Genomic DNA, 15,670 nt, shown 5'->3' on the forward strand with positions numbered 1-15,670 from the left:
TCGAGCTGTCGAGGGTGCCATGAGGAATGAGCATTGTTTCAGGGTGACAGGGTCCAGGAGGGAGCCTTGGTTCCTACTTTGAACCTGTGTTTGCCTTGTGACCCAAGACATCCCTTTGAAGACAGAGCATAGATACAGATGTGGATGGGAAGGTTGTCTGGGGCCCAGATGTGCAAGGCAGGATAGTGGGGTAAAAGAACATGGGTGGGAACCTGAATAAACGGTCCAGCCACAGGGCCTGAAGGGAGACAAGTTACGATAGACCACGAGTCTCTTTTAAAGGGTTAAGTTGTCTTTTAGCAATTTTTATTTGTCTTTTTTAGAATTGTACACATAAATACTGTGTTTACACTATCCTCCCTCCTCCCTCCAACTCATCCCTTTGGGACCCTGACGTCTACCTTGGGACCCTAAGTCAGAATGTGATATCGCTGTTCAGAAAAGAAGTCCAGATTGGTGCTTCCTTTTTCTAACTGGATTTCAGGCCTTCCGCTGTCCTCTCTCCCATGCTGAGTCTGACATGTATGTCCACATTTCATGTCTGAGTGCCTTGTGTCCTGAGCCCAAGGACAGGTGAAGAAACTGTGTCCTACTCCACAGGTGGCCAGGACATTGGTCTGTGGTACTTATCACCACCCACCAAAACAGACCCAGGTCCGGCGGACTGATTAGGGGCTGCTCGGTGGGATTGATTCTGGAGTCATACACCTGAGAAAGACCAATGTCTGCCACACACATGCCCCTGACCTGCAGAGGGCGGCTTGAGTTTGGACCCTCCCCCTCTGCAGAGCCGCTCAGCCATCAGCTAATAGACACAGCTAGTTCCCCTCTCGAGCTAAAGCTGGAGAGGGAATAAGGGAGAAATTGGGGGAGGAGAGAGAGGATAGATTTGATCAAAGCACATTACATTCGTGTATAAAATCCTCAAATAATAAAAGTCACTCCTTTAGATTGGAAACATCAATAAATCTTTAAAAGATTCTAAAGACAAAATGTTGCATGTTCTTTGTTTTTTGTATGTTGATAACTAAATATTGTTAATTGCAGGCATACATTTATACTGGCTGTCAGGGAGATGAACTCTTTGCTCTCAATGGTCACTCCAGCCTGGATGCCACAGAACAGTGCCTCTTAGAGCTATTGACAGGAGCGAGCAGCCTGGAAGAGAAGTAAGGGACCCTACATCAGGAGCAGACGACATTATAGCTTATGTAGCATATACGTTCTGGACCTGCAAGCCAGAGCAGCAGTCTTCACTGTTTCAGATTGTGGTGTGGAGTGACAGGGGCTGGACCCACCGGGGACTCTGTTTGGAGAGCCTGCTGGGACCCCTCAGCCACCCAGGTTCTAATGGGCATCTGACACACCCACCCTTGGACACACTTTTGGCTCCCGTCTGACATATCAACTCCAGGATGCTTCTTCCAGCTTGACGGTGGAGGTTGGAGCCGCCAGGCCCAGGTGGCCTTTGTCTCCAGGGAAACCGAGGTCGTTACCTGGCCTGATGTTTGTTGTTGTCAGGGCTCCAGCTCCCAATCAGTGTGCGGCCTGTGACAACGCCCTCCGGGGGTTGCAACAGCTCTTCTGGCTCCTAGCTCTGTAGGCACAGGTGAGCCCGCTTTGGCCGGGAGCAAAGTGCAGACCCTCCTGACTCAAGATGGGCTGCACCCACACCCCTCAGAGTGGCCCTTCATTTTCTGTACCTCCCATGAGCCATACTGGGCACACAGAGCTACAGAGTGCCTCACAGGTGGTAAATGCATGGTGTCACACTTACGCATGTGGCCTGAAGGAGGTCACCCAAAAGCCGAAGTTCCAGTAAAGGACAGTTCCCAGAATTCCAAGATGGAGCAGAGCCAAGAAGGGGGCAAACATCCCAGGCAGAAAGACCTCTGTGTTAGGAGTCCAGATGTATCTGCTAGACGGGCAGACAAGAATGTGAGGAAATGAAAGAGACAAAGCCACCCAAGACCCAAAGAGCTAGCAAAAAACAGTGGTCCAGAAAATATCTGGGATTAGGGCTTGATGGACCGGGGAGGGGCCCTGGAGGAAAGAGGAGGCTCAGAGGCAAGGAGGCTACAGCAAGGGTTGAGCTGAGCAGGAGTGCTGTCCCTGGGGAAGCAGGGGCTGCTCCAAAGGCAGCAGGTCCTCAGCTCTATCCCTGAGTCTAGGGCCTTGGTGATGATACCTTGAGGACATTTGGAATGAAGGAAGGGGGTGACCTGGGGTTTGGAAGCGTGGTCCTCTAAGGCTTGGGCAGACTGACCACAGAATGAACCTGATACCTGACTAGTCAGCCCTGTACCCTGTGCTCCGTCCAGCTCAGGAGCAGGTACCTGGATCACCACTGTTTCCCAGACACTGCGCTGGCTCCTGTTGTGTTTGGATGCATGTGACCTCAACTGTCAAAGCCCAGGGTTACCCCATCAAAGGGGCCTCAGATCCTATGAGGCTACAGCCTGGCCCCTGAGCACCATAAAGAAATAACCACTGCTGTCAGCAAACCTAGTCTTTAGAGAACAGCATCCACACCCCACCTCCTCTCATGCTGGATTACAGGGGTGGGGCCTCACCAAAGCAGGGAGGAGGGATTATGAAGCCTCCGCGCTTCCCAGGATCCTAAATTTAGGCTGGCTCCTCCTCTTTAGGAACCCGAGATTTCATTTTTATTTTCCTTTTGTTATTGTTGTTGCTTGGTTGTTGTTATTGAGACAGGGTTTCTCGGTGTAGCTTCGGAGCCTGTCCTGGAACTCGCTCTGTAGACCAGGCTGGCCTTGAACTCACAGAGATCCACCTGCCTCTGCTTCCCAAATGCTGGGATTAAAGGCGTGCGCCACCACTGCCCGGTCCCGAGTTTTCATTCATTCTTCCTGAATGTTGACCTGGCAAGCAGAGAGAGCTCTGTGAGAGCTGGTCGGTTTTGAGTGTGAACTTGACTCGAGAGATTTCTGACAGGGGACGTGGGAAATCCCTAGGTCCAAAAGATCAGAACTCTGCATGTTCACAGCAGGTGAGCTGGCGGGTACGTGAGTGTAAAAATGAGTTTGAATTGATGTGTGTGTAAGAGCTGGTGTGAATATAGAAGTTAACGTGCTTGTGTGTGAGAGAGATGTGTGGTTGTGCAAGTGCCTGAGTGTGAGAGTTGGCACATATGCAAGAGTATGAGAATTTGTATGAGTGTGTGGAACATATATGAGTCTGTGTGTCAGTGTGAGAGGGGTGTGTGTGTGTGTGAGTGTGAGTTCTGTGAGTGAGACTTGTGTGAGTCTGTGTGTGATCATGAGTGTGAGAGTTAATGAGTGAATATGAGTATGACCTGTGTGAGGGTATAGTCGTGTGGGTAACTGCATGAAGGGGATCTTGAGGGGTACCGGTCTCCATTCAGTGTCTCGGTGAGTGCACGAAGTGAGGTGGAGGTCTCCGGGTCTCCATGCAGGCTCTCAGTGAGGGAGGATGTGAAATCACACACACACACACACACACACACACACACACACACACACACACACACACACACACATACACATTTGCTGAAATGCACCTGCTCATCTGCCAAGCCAGGGTGAGCAAGTTACAGTCTCTGGGTCCCATACCCTGCTTTGGGAATGCAAATGAAACACACACACACACACACACACACACACACACACACACACATTCTTGACATGAATCCCTTTACTAGAAGGCAGAATCTGAACAAAACATTGTAGTTAGGACATTGTAAGGTTCTATAACTAGTTTTATTTTTCTCTTCCTCTCCAACCTCTGAAAGTCAATGGACAGATTTGCCCACCAATATAAATATATGTCTGCAATGAACCTTTTTTTTCAGTTATCAACATATAAAAAACAAAACCATATGGTGTTTTGTCTTTGAAATCTTTTTAAAAGATTTATTGATTCATTTTTCTAACCTAAAGAGTGACTCTTTTTTATTACTTGAGAATTTTCTACATGTGTGTAATGTGTTTTGACAAATCCACCCCCCTTCCTCTTCCCTCCAATTCAATTTCTTTCTCCCCCTCCCCCTTCACTTTTCCACACCCAACTTCATGTGTTTTTTTTTTTCAAGCCAGCCTAATTTCCAGTGTGAATGGGGCAGGAGCTCACAAATCCCTCACCCCATCTGAGGAATTATTGGTGACTGATAATGGAGGAAGAGACAGTCATTTTTCTTCATGCCCCTGAGAGGCTAACCCATGATGCAGAGGGTAGTCCTACACCATGCACATCAGGCAGCATCAATGAATGAGGCTGTGTTGGAATGCAGCCACATCCACCCTGGCTGCTATGGGACCCACTGCTTAGGCAGTGGTCGCAATATTTTGGCCTTACAGGCTTCAGGCACTTGCTCTCTGACTCTTGAAGGAACTTTCAGTCCCCTGGTTGGGCTGCGTGGGGACCCAGGGAGCAGGGTGTGGTGCCTGTCACACTGCTGTTCTTCAACAGGACACCAGAGGTTCCCCACCCCCTGCAGAAAGTTCAACATCTCCACTGTCCTGTCCATCGTGACGGAAGGACAAACATCGATCAGGGTTAAATTGACAATAAAAGGGCAGCAGGGACTCACCAACTAGGCCTTGCCTCTGAGTCCAGTGCAGAGCTAGTTGGGAAATGTTCTGGATGTTGACCAAGACCAGTGTAACACTGGGCACCAGAACAGCAGGTTGGGTGCGGACCATGGGCTCCCACCAGCTGCTGGTGCCACCACCAGAGGCCCTGAGCAAGCCCCTGTCAGTTCCTAAGCGGCTCCTGTTGGGCCCAGGGCCGTCCAACCTGACTCCAAGAGTGCTGGCGGCCGGAGGGCTGAGGATGATTGGCCACATGCAAAAAGAGATGTTTCAGGTAGGCCTTGATGGCAACAGCCTCTGTTTAGGGGTGGTGATTGCTGCGTGGCGGGCAAAGGAAAGGGTCTCACCTGTGTGCCCACTGTCTAGATCATGGATGAGATCAAGCAAGGCATCCAGTACGTGTTCCAGACCAGGAACCCCCTCACACTGGTTGTCAGCGGCTCTGGACACTGTGCCATGGAAACTGCCCTGTTCAACCTCCTAGAGCCTGGGGACTCCTTTCTAGTTGGAGCCAATGGCATCTGGGGGATGCGGGCTGCCGAGATTGCTGAGCGCATTGGTAAGGGAGAGAGTGGCCTATGACACCGTGTTATCCCCCCTACCCCAGTGTTATCCCTCCAAAGGCCTCCTGGGGGAATCTGGAAGCTATCTCCAACAGGTCAGACCTGGGTCATCCTGCTGGGCACTCTTTCCTGTAGACCTAATGCCTCCACCTCCCCCAGCTGCGGCTTCCTCCAGGCAGGCACCAGGGTCTTCTCCCTGCCCCAGCGGATGACAGCAGCCTGGCCTTCCAGAGTTAGAGCATGATTGTTTCTGGAATGCATGAAAGAAATTCTTCAGGGACACCCCCTGTCTGAGCCCCAGCAGCTCTCTGGGGGCCTCAGGAAGACTGGAATTTTCAGAGGCTTACTCCCTCCTCAAATCTCCGAGCCTTGTTCATCTGTAAAATGTGGATCTAGTGGACCTAGGAACAGTTCTTCCTCCATAGTCTGAGATGGAAGAGGGCAGGCATGCTCCTAGACTTCCTGGTAGACCCCGGCCTCTGCAAATGGCCTGCATGGTTCACAAGTGCATAGTTGCAGTGTTGATGGACAGCCAGAGAGCCCAGGAGGGTACAGCTCTCAATCACTTCCTGTTAGGCCATCATTTTCTTTCTCTTCCTTCCTTCCTTTCTTTCTTCCTTCCTTCCTTTCTTCCTTCCTTCCTTCCTTTCTAATGTACATCCGTGTTTTGCCTGCATGTATATCTATGTGAGGGTATCAGGTCCCCTGGAACTGGATTTACAGACAGTGGTGGGATGCCACATGGGTGCTGGGAATTGAACCCAGGTCCTCTGAGAGAGGAGCCAGTGCTCTTAACCACTGAGCCATCTTCCCAGCCCCTAAGCCACCTTTTTCAAAAGCAGCCAAGGTAGGACAGGGCTAGGGACCTAAGGGCACAATCGGTCACCCAGGCTCCTCTTTGTCCTGCACTGAGACGTGGGTGGTTCAGGTTCCTTTCCTGCTAGGACACTGGTGGTGAACAGGTGCATGTGACCATCAGGACATACGCTCGGTTCCTGGAGTCACCAGACCCACAGGATCAAGGCCTGCTTCATCCTCTCTCCTGCATTCTGTCTTTCATCAACTGGTGTGGGATCTCCGTGAACTACCCTTGGGTTAGGTGGGATCCCATCCCACCTGCGGAGCTCAAAGTGACCTCTATAGACACTATCTATACGATCAGGCCACCAAGAGCCTCAGGTACTGTAGCCTGAGGAGGGACTTCTCAAAGCTCTGCACTCAACGCCCTGGAGGCCAGGACAGTGCTGCATCTATTCGAAAATCAGCCTTCACTGAGCATGCTCCTCTCCCTCTATGGTACAGCCACCTGGGAGCCAGCATGAACGGGGTCCCCCACGCCAGTTCTTGTTTACTCCCCATTCTGCCCCTGTCCTCAGGAGCCCGTGTGCACCAGATGATCAAGGAACCTGGAGAACACTACACATTGCAGGAGGTGGAGGAGGTACTGAGAACTGAGTCATCCCGGGAGGGGGTGGGCGGGGGTGCTGAGGCGTGTGGCTTGCTCAACTTCTGTCTTAGTGTCTATGACTGGCCGTAGAAGGGGATCCAGTACTTAGGAACAGGTGGGAAGCCTACCTCTGTCTGAAAATGAAGTGGAGTCTGGGATGCAGCCCTGTGGGCAGGGCCGGTGTGGCTGCAGGCTATGTGGGGGCAGGGAGGCACAACTTGAACTCCAGGGTGCCAGCCCCTCCCTGTGGGGTCAGCCCAGTCCCAGCCTACACACCAGGCAGGATGCTGGGCACTCGTTCTTCTTGGCAAAGCCTTCTACCCAGTCCCCTCCATCAGCACTCACTGTGAGGTACATGGCATTCTTGCTTTCTAAGTCAGCCTACTCCATTCTGGAGGGAGCTGGGTATATGTGGAAGAACTCAACCCCACCCTCACATGCCAATGTCCCTTTGTAAGGGGCTGGCTGATCTAGGCAGAGGTCCCCAGCAGTTCCGCTCACAGCTGTCACCTCTGTCCCTCAGGGCCTGGCCCGGCACAAACCAGTACTGTTGTTCCTGACCCACGGGGAGTCATCCACCGGTGTGGTGCAACCCCTAGATGGCTTTGGAGAGCTCTGCCACAAGTGAGTCTGACCTAGGGAGGCGGTATCAGGGCAGAGCAAAGCATGCAACCTGGCTAGATGATGCCAGAAGGGAGCTGCAGGGCTGACCGCGGCGAGGTATCCCAACTGTCCCCAATTCACCTTACTTCCTGCCACTGTCCCACAACATTGGAGGGTTTGCTCCAGGCTGAATACGTGTGGTCCGTTTTTTCGCGCAGATTCCCAAAGGCCAGTGGCCTGTAGACTGCAGTGTTGTTGGAAGGTGATTACCGTCCTGTGTCCACAGGGTCCCATCTGTCGGGAGAGGGGCAGCTTTACCCTCCTCCTTCCCGCCTCACAGACTGCATCAGCAGCTTTGCCCGTCCCCAGGCCTGGTGGCCTTGCACTATCTTTTGGTTCCTGCTCCACTCCCAAGCCCCTCAGGAGGGCATAGTCTGGTGAGAGAATGCTCACAACTTGTTCTTAGGACAACGTTGCAGGGCCTCCCTCAGGGCCTGGGCCAGACGGTCCACGTTCTCCATGGTAGCATTGCAGCCCAGTAGGCCAATCCGCAGCACCTGGTAGGCACGGAACAGACAGATCTCAGCCTCTGTTTGCATCCCTCTTCCTTATAGCAGCTAGTCAGGGTAGGGTACGTTGACCACATGAGATCACCAACCATCCGGTATGCAGGAGGGAGGTGGCCTCATGCATGCCACACAGGGGCCAGAGCCAGGCTTCCTTTCTGTACCCGAAACATAGAGAAAGTCCAGGGATAATCCAGGGAGGGTCACTCAGCACTCAGAGTGCACCTGGTAAAGCTGATGATGTGTGACCTTCCTCGTATGGTGGAGTGGGCTGAGGACATTCTACCTGAGGTGATGGTGCTGCTCTGAGCCCTGCAGTGACCCAACACAGGTGGGGTGTGTGCGGCAGGACTCAATACTCAATACTCCAGGATCCTCCTCACCTTCTCCTCGGAGGGCCCAAGGCCACCGGAGATTTCAATGTGGAAGTGGTCCAGCACATAGCTGACGATGTCCCTCCAGTTGTAACCAGCGGGCACAGTCACGGTGGTGATGGTGGGTAGCCGGATTGCCTGCAAGAAGTGCCGGCCTCAGCCATATAGGCTGGGACCCTCCATACCCTCCAGGGCCATTCATACCCTCTAGGATGATGCTCAGGTTTTTGACCGGTGCTGGCTTTTAGAGTCCAGAGAAAGGGCCAGAAACTTGCCACTGGTGGCCCCTGCAGGGCTCCCTTAGCAGGGAATAGAAACCATCTGGAGATTGCCAAGAGCCTCAAAAGGTTGCCCCCAGCCTCAGGAGACTCAGTCCCACCAAAACATGGCATTTGTTTTCACCAGTTGAGTATAGCCTCCCCCTCCCCATTGGCCTAGTGCCTGGGTCAGTCAGCTGACACCCCCTTCTTTGGGCTCCTCACCGGGTCCTTCACAAAGAGCTGCAGGCCCAGCTCCTTCAGGCGTTTGTGCAGATAAGCCGTAGCCTCCCTGTGCCGCTGCCAGGAATTCTCCAGGCCCTGTGGGGAAAAGGTGACCGTGGCCAGCAGACAGGGTGGGAGCCCCTCCTTGGGACAGCAGGGCCCACAAGGCTCTGTGGCCTAGGTGTACTGGAACCCCAGGCCCTGAGGAGACAAGAGGGTCTATGCTGAGCCACCTTGAGGAAAGAGGATGTTTTCTGGGTCTGGGAGGGAGAGAGGTGGGTACCCGCCTCCAGTGGGTACCCAGTGGGCCCTGGGGAGACAGGCAGGACACATTTCAAAATGTAGATTGCCACTTGGGGAGGCTGGGATTGCTGGCCACATGGGTGTGGAATGATCAGTCATGTCCTATTCATTCTGACTCTGGACCTCAAGGAAATGTGATGTATGACCTCTAGTAACTAATCCTCCCCCACTCTAGCCCCATAATTACTTCCAGGTCATATCTTGCCAACCAGCGTCCGCTCATCTTCTTAGCCCACTGATCCACAGGTAAATGCGGCCAGAGTCCACTGAGCTTAACTCTTTCCCAATATTCTTCCTTCTTCTGTTTTAGGGTCTCAGTATGTAGCCCAGGCTAGCCACAAACTCTTGATCCTGCATCAACAGCTGGGGTTCTGAGATCACAGGTAGGTGCCACCATACCTGGCTCCCCATGACTTCTTTCTTTTCCCTACTCAGCTCATCCCTAGCTGCTGCTCCACAGGGATGTACCCCCAGTTCAGAGCCCTAGCCAGGGTGTAGGTGACCATCTAGATCATACATCACCACATCTCGAACCCGTTCTTCATGGAGCGATTTTATGAGCGGTCCAAAGAATGCATGCATGATAACCACAGCCCAGGGACTCTTTCTGGCCTCTGTGTCTGGCAGTGGTCTATAAGAGACATCTGGACCCAGAGGAATGTGGCCAGACTTTGGTTGTTTTTTCTGTCCTGTGACCTACACAACCAACTGGGCCTGAAGCCATACTTCACCTCCATTTCCTGAGAGTGGACTCTGCACCAGACACAAGCTCTGACCTAGTCATACCCAGATGGCCTGAACCTGCACATGCCTGCAGAGTGCCAACCCCTTCTTGACTCTGGTAAGTGCTGCAGTGGCCAGGTGTGTCCCCAAAGCTCGTGTGGAAACTATCTTGGCTAGCAATACAGGAACCACAGTGGTGTTGGCTTGTGTCTGACGGTGAGGTTTGTCATGAAACCCAAAGTAGCTGGACATGGTGGCACATGTTTGTAATCCCAGAACTTGGGAGGTAGATGCAGGAGAAATGGGAATTCAAGGCTATCCTGGAAACTCAGATACATAACAAATTTGAGGCTAGCCTGGGCTACATGAGACTTCAGCTTTAAAAAAAAAAAAAAAAGCCAGAGTAACCTTTTTTTTGTTCCATCTGGCTCTCTGGCCAATGTTGATACCTCAGATATGTTATGATGGAGTAAGTGTAAGCCTTGGCTTTGAACTTAGATTTTCCAGCTTCCAAAAACAATCATCCAAATAAATTTAACTATAAAGTACTCTGCCTGTGGCATTCTGTTAGAATGATACAAACTAAGATAGCCATTGCTTTACCAACCAGGGGCTGCATATACCCCATCCCTAAGACCCTCTCTCTCACCATGCCTGCCTCTCTCAGAAACCCCCACTCTATGTTGGGGAGCCTCCCTCTTACAGCCTCCCCTGTGCTCAGTATCTGAAGGGTCGGATGAGAGTGCCTCTGTCTGTCCTGGGCTGTGTCCTCAAGTCTGTCCACAGTTAGTGCTCCACCTCCTTGTTAAAGAAGCTGTTCCTTCCTTGGTCCTCCTTGGGAAGAGCTCCATCTTCCCAGCTACACCACAGCTTATCCTACCCGGAAGTACGGGCCTGTTGGCAAACAGTGTCACTGCTATCTCAGGAACCCTCTTGTCCCCTTTCTCCAGAGCAATCTGAGGGAGTCATGAGAAAGGAAGACTCCCAGCGTACCCAGTCTGAGGTGCACTCAGGTCTGAGGGGCTTCCTTCTCTTCCCTTCCTCCTCCTCCTCCTCCTCCTCCTCCTCCTCCTCCTCCTCCCTCCTCCTCCTCCTCCTCCTCCTCCTCCTCCCTCCTCTCCCTCCTCCCCCTCCTCCTCCCTCCTCCTCCTCCTCCTCCTCCCCTCCCTCCTCCTCCTTCCTCCTCCTCCTCCTCTCCTCCTCCTCTCCCTCCTCCTCCTCCTCTCTCCTCCCTTCCTCCTCCTCTCCCTCCTCCCTCCTCCTCCTCCTCCTCCTCCTCCTCCCTCCTCCTCCTTCCTCCTCTCCTCCTCCTCCCTCCTCCTCCTCCTCCTCCTCCCTCTCCTTCCTCCTCCTCCTCCCTCCTCCCTCCTCCTCCCTCTCCTCCTCTCCTCTCTCCTCCTCCCTCCTCTCCCTCCTCCTCCCCTCCTCCTCCTCCTCCTCCCTCCTCCTCCTCCTCCTCCCTCCTCCTCCCTCCTCCTTATCCATCCTCCCTCCTCCTCCTCCTCCTCCTCCTCCTCCTCCTCCTCCCTCCTCCTCCTCCTCCTCCCTCCTCCTCCCTCCCTCCTCCTCCTCCTCCTCCTCCTCCTCCTCCTCCCTTCCCTCTCCCTCCTCCTCCCTCCTCCTCCTCCTCCTCCCTCCTCCTCCTCCCCTCCTCCTCCTCCTCCCTCCTCCTCCCCTCCCTCCTCCTCCCTCTCCTCCTCCTCCTCCTCCTCCTCTCCTCCTCCTCCTCCCCATCCTCCCTCCTCCTCCTCCTCCTCCCTCCTCCTCCCTCCTCCTCCCTCCTCCTCCCTCCTCCTTCCCTCTCCTCCTCCTCCTCCTCCCTCCTCCTCCCTCTCCTCCTCCTCCTTCCTCTCCTCCTCCTCTCCTCCTCCTCTCCTCCTCCTCCTCCTCCTCCCTCCTCCTCCCTCCTCCTTCCCTCTCCTCCTCCTCCCTCCTCCTCCTCCTCCTCCTCTCCTCCTCCCCCCCCCTCCTCCTCCTCCTCCTCCTCCCCATCTCCCTGGGCCGAAGTCCCTCCTATTACCTGCTCTGAAATGAGCGCCAGGCTCTCCCTCAGGCAGTATAAGCTGGTGACCGGCGTGGTATGGTGAATTCTGGGGAACAAAAGAAGAGCCCGGTCCAGGGTCATGGTAAGGATAGGGACAGGAGCTGATTGTCCCCACCCCCAGCAGCTCAGGCTCTAGGGTAGGAGCCAACCATTTCCCAGGGACACTTTCCTGCTTCAGAGTCACAGAGTCAAGGATGCCAGGGAGGGAAGGCCCACACAGGGTCTGGCAACATGGAGGGGAAGGGAAGAAAGAAATACAGAGTTGATGGCCTTCCTGCCAAGACTCCATCCTCCTCCATCCTGAAGCCCGCACTGGACCCCTTGTTCCCACTAGTCTCCAGCACCATTCTGGTTCCCTGTCTTGTGTTTAACACAAGACCACTCAGGGTTATGACCACGGTGGACTACGGAATCTCTGGCTAACCTTCCAAGAGAGGTAAACTGAGGCCTGGAATGGAAGGCTATCGCAGAGCCAGGTGCAGAGAGCTGATAGAGGACAAGGATTATGGAAATGGTAGTGGGGGCTGCTTATTGGACCTGAGTCAGGTGACAAGGGGGGCCTGAATTTAATGGTTAGCACAGGAGTCTCCAATTAGAGTATGGAGACTCAAAGGCACAAAGGCATGGGATGCAGAACTTGGCATGCATGGCTGATAAGAGGTTGGATGCAGGGGGGCAGCCACCCTCCCGCCCTCCCACCCTCATCCCTGCCTGACACTCACACTCTGGTCTTGCCCTCACAACCCCACAGCTTGGCCAAGTACGTGATGTCTGTGTAGAAGGAGACAGGCTTTGTCCGCCGAGTGTAGACCTTGTGTCTGGGCAAGAGAAACGCATCTGAGTACCCGTCCCTGGTCTTGGGGCTGTCCTGGGTCAATGTGGGAGTTCAGGGGCAGAAAGCCTATTGTAGATCTGTGCTCACGGGACCTTGTGAGCATGTTCAGGCTGCCCAACTCTCTGAGATCCGAATGGATGTGACTGTCACACAGGTACCTAAGCCCACTGCACTTCCACAATGCTTAGTCTCTTCATTTCTTCAACTTCTGCCCACAGGTCTGTCCTGCCTCATTTCTCAAGGAAACTGAGGCTCAGGCTTGGGTTGCACATGCTTTCCAAGGTGGGACTCCCCAACCCTTCACTCCTCTCCTGGTGAATTTCCCCCATTCCTACACAACTCTCAGCTCCCATGTTCCCTATGGCACCACTGGTGCCTGATATGACAGCCAGGAAGAATTCCTGACCATACAAAAATCACCTCATTTGGGTTGGCACCCAAGGGCTGTTTGCAGCTGATGGTCATTAGCTGCTGAGCTCTCTCTCTCTCTCTCTCTCTCTCTCTCTCTCTCTCTTCTCTCTCTCTCTCTCTCCCTCCCTCCCTCCAACCCCCACTGGCCTGGCTCGGGATCTAGACACCAGGAGCCTTAGATGATGATGGAATTGCAGAATGAGGGGTCATTTGTACCTGTCTCTGGCAGGTCCTGGAAGCTGGGCTGGGCTCTGAGCATCCAGACACATTGGATCGATCACCTCTTAGCATGACAGTGGGAATCTCCAGAATGCCAGCCTCTGATCCTACCCACAGCCCAGGCCCTGGCATGTGTTTATCACCCCACCCTCACCCCCAGCACTACCACTACCCTGTGAGCCAGCTTTGGAGCACATCTTGGCTTTTAGGACATCCCGGCAGGGTGAGCCGGGAGAGGTTTCCACATGGAGACTTTCCCTCTATCCCTCCCTCCCTCCCTCCCTCCCTCCCTCCCTCCCTCCCTCCCTCCCTCCAAGGGCCAGCAGCACCCCAATCTGCATCCACACCCCAAGGTGAAATGTGGACTACTCACTTGGCCTTGTCACTGAAGGAGATGAGAGAGATCCCTGGTGGAGCATTCAGGACCTTCTGGGAGCCAGAGTACAAGACGTCAATGCCTAGGGTGGGGATGGAGAAGGGGACGGCTGAGATCCCACAGAGGAATTTACCACATAGGTGTGTTTGTCTATGCCAGACCATGTTCTGTGACTGGCGGACCATGATTTCACTGAGATGTAGAAACCAGGAGGCAGATGGGAGAGCCCTAGTTTCCGATCTCAGTGTTGTTTTGATCATACTTAGGACCTCAGGCTGGAGCCTCTTAGTATGGCTTCTCTAAGCCTGTGAACAGCCAGGCCTGGGCAGTATAACGTGGTGTCTGAGGGATGGCCCCATACCTGCAGCGTTGGAGTTGCTGCATCTGATACACAGGGCCCAGCCTTTCCTCCTCCTGCCTCTTGCTATTGCAGCTGGAAAGCCTCCCAAATACCCACAGGGAAGCATCTGCTTCCTGACCCCCCCCCCCGCGCTTCCCCCCCCCCTCTGATGGCCCGGCAGAAACTTGGGCTGTGGTGTACATGTGGTGTGCCCCCCAAGGGCTTACGTGTTGGAAAGTTGGTCCTCAGCGTGGTGTGGGAGAGGGTTGGGGCCTATCGGGAAGTGATTGGGTCACTGGCTGTCACGGGAATTGTCCCTGCCTAGTTCTCAGGGCTGTTAGGAAAGAGCAAGTGTTTCCCTTCCTGGTCTCTGGCTTCTCATTCCACCCTGTGATTGCTTCCTCCTGTTTTCTGTGTTGCTTTCTTCTATGAGGTGATGCAGCCAGGACCCATGCCAGAGACCCTGCCACTCTCTTTGGACTTTTTGCCTAGCAGACGTCAAGCCCCATGACCTCTTTTGCCAGGGCCTCTGGAGACAGGGCCATAAACCCAATTACTGAGGTCCAGTGGTAGGACTACAGGAACTGTCATACTGAGCATTCTGTAGCCTCACGGTTTGCCAGTGTGTGTGACCTGGAATATGCAGGAGAGGGGTATCGGGCATGCTCTTACCTTGCTGGTCCATGTAGATGGGGACCCCGCCCAGTGATGCCACAGAGTCCACCAGGAATAGGCACTGGTACCTGAGGAGTCATGGGCATTGAGACAACACAGGGAAGCAGGAGGGAATCCTGGGAGTTCAGAGTTCAGCCTGGACTGGGTGTCTGGCAGGGGTGGGGGTGGAGCTTGAAAGTCTTTGGAAGGGCAGCAGACAGGGGTCTCTCTCACTTCCTATATGGGGTCCCTTCCCTGAGGTAGCTCCTTGAAACCAGAAGAGCTGTAGGGTTGGACGGGTATCTCTTCCAGGGCCTGAGTGGGTGGGTCATGACCCAGATGGCCGTGCTGCAGGACCCCTCTCAGAGAAAGATGAGGGTCAACCTGAGCAAGCAAAGTTCTGAGTGCCAAGAGCCAGCGTGGGCCCCAGAAACCTGGCAGCACAAAGGTCTGGGTCTCCCTCTCCCAATAGCTACACACTTGGCCACTTGCCACAAACACATGGCCTTTAGAGGCCAGAGTCCAGCTGGGGTAACAGCGAGTATGTTCATTCTCATCTACCCAGGTTTCCCCATAGAAGCATGGAAGCACAGCCATGGGCCAGGCTTCAGCCCCATAGTCTAATCATGCATAGGCAGGACTCAGTGGGAGGTACTCTTTCAGTAGGGGTCCTGCCCATATGGGCTCCATGTCCCTGAGGACCATGGTAACCCTCTGTGGCTGTGAAGAGGTCCTCTTCTGTCCTGTGGTCAACTCTACAGACATCATGGCGTCCAGAGGGGCTACCATGTCCTGGAGCAGTTCTCCTATAAACCCCTGTGTGGGGGTCGGGGAGAAGTTCAGGCAAGGGGCAGCTTTGGTGCCTGGAGACTCTGAGTGAGGGGAGAGCAGGCTTTGAGACGCTCACGGTGGGCAGCACCAGCCCTTCCTAGCCATGGGACCTCCAAGGTCAGTACCACTGTGGTGGCATCTGGCTGAAAGGTACTTAAACCTACTCCAGCCCCTGCATCCTCACCCAGTAAAAACGGACCACACGTATTCAGCCTGGAGCAAACCCTCCAATGTTGTGCTAGTGCGCGAGAAGAAGCCGGATTGTGGGACCCGAGTTTGGGGCCCGCCGCGGCGATGGTGCGGAGGATCTGACATGTCACCCAGTAAA

The 15,670-nt window shown here is 54.0% G+C and overlaps 2 protein-coding genes across 2 annotated transcripts; one reads left to right on the forward strand and one right to left on the reverse strand.

Annotated features, from left to right (window-relative positions):
* The first annotated feature begins 4,560 nt into the window (after positions 1-4,560).
* Agxt (alanine--glyoxylate and serine--pyruvate aminotransferase) lies at positions 4,561-7,427 on the forward strand. Its single transcript, XM_036173679.1, has 5 exons — positions 4,561-4,845; positions 4,938-5,130; positions 6,511-6,575; positions 7,105-7,205; positions 7,403-7,427. Exons 1-5 carry the CDS (start codon positions 4,615-4,617, stop codon positions 7,425-7,427), a joined length of 615 nt encoding a protein of 204 aa, XP_036029572.1. The 5' UTR covers positions 4,561-4,614.
* Positions 7,401-14,602, reverse strand: LOC118573488 (serine--pyruvate aminotransferase, mitochondrial-like). Its single transcript, XM_036173819.1, has 7 exons — positions 14,530-14,602; positions 13,515-13,599; positions 12,399-12,494; positions 11,653-11,722; positions 8,607-8,702; positions 8,134-8,262; positions 7,401-7,741 (listed from the first exon to the last, which is right to left on the reverse strand). Exons 1-7 carry the CDS (start codon positions 14,540-14,542, stop codon positions 7,634-7,636), a joined length of 597 nt encoding a protein of 198 aa, XP_036029712.1. The 5' UTR covers positions 14,543-14,602; the 3' UTR covers positions 7,401-7,633.
* Positions 14,603-15,670: the final 1,068 nt, after the last annotated feature.

This window comes from Onychomys torridus, chromosome 23, assembly GCF_903995425.1.
Source record: "Onychomys torridus chromosome 23, mOncTor1.1, whole genome shotgun sequence".
Classification (NCBI taxonomy): domain Eukaryota; kingdom Metazoa; phylum Chordata; class Mammalia; order Rodentia; family Cricetidae; genus Onychomys; species Onychomys torridus.

Excerpts from the sequence above, each read along its gene's own strand:
- Agxt (XM_036173679.1), top strand. The coding sequence starts at position 4,615 with ATGTTCTGGATGTTGACCAAGACCAGTGTAACACTGGGCACCAGAACA. Across the intron at positions 6,576-7,104 it reads CATTGCAGGAGGTGGAGGAG|GGCCTGGCCCGGCACAAACC; the intron begins GTACTGAGAACT and ends TCTGTCCCTCAG. Across the intron at positions 7,206-7,402 it reads TTTGGAGAGCTCTGCCACAA|ATTCCCAAAGGCCAGTGGCC; the intron begins GTGAGTCTGACC and ends TTTTTCGCGCAG.
- LOC118573488 (XM_036173819.1), bottom strand. Across the intron at positions 8,263-8,606 it reads AGCTCTTTGTGAAGGACCCG|GCAATCCGGCTACCCACCAT; the intron begins GTGAGGAGCCCA and ends CACTTCTTGCAG. Across the intron at positions 7,742-8,133 it reads TTGGGCCCTCCGAGGAGAAG|GTGCTGCGGATTGGCCTACT; the intron begins GTGAGGAGGATC and ends CGTGCCTACCAG.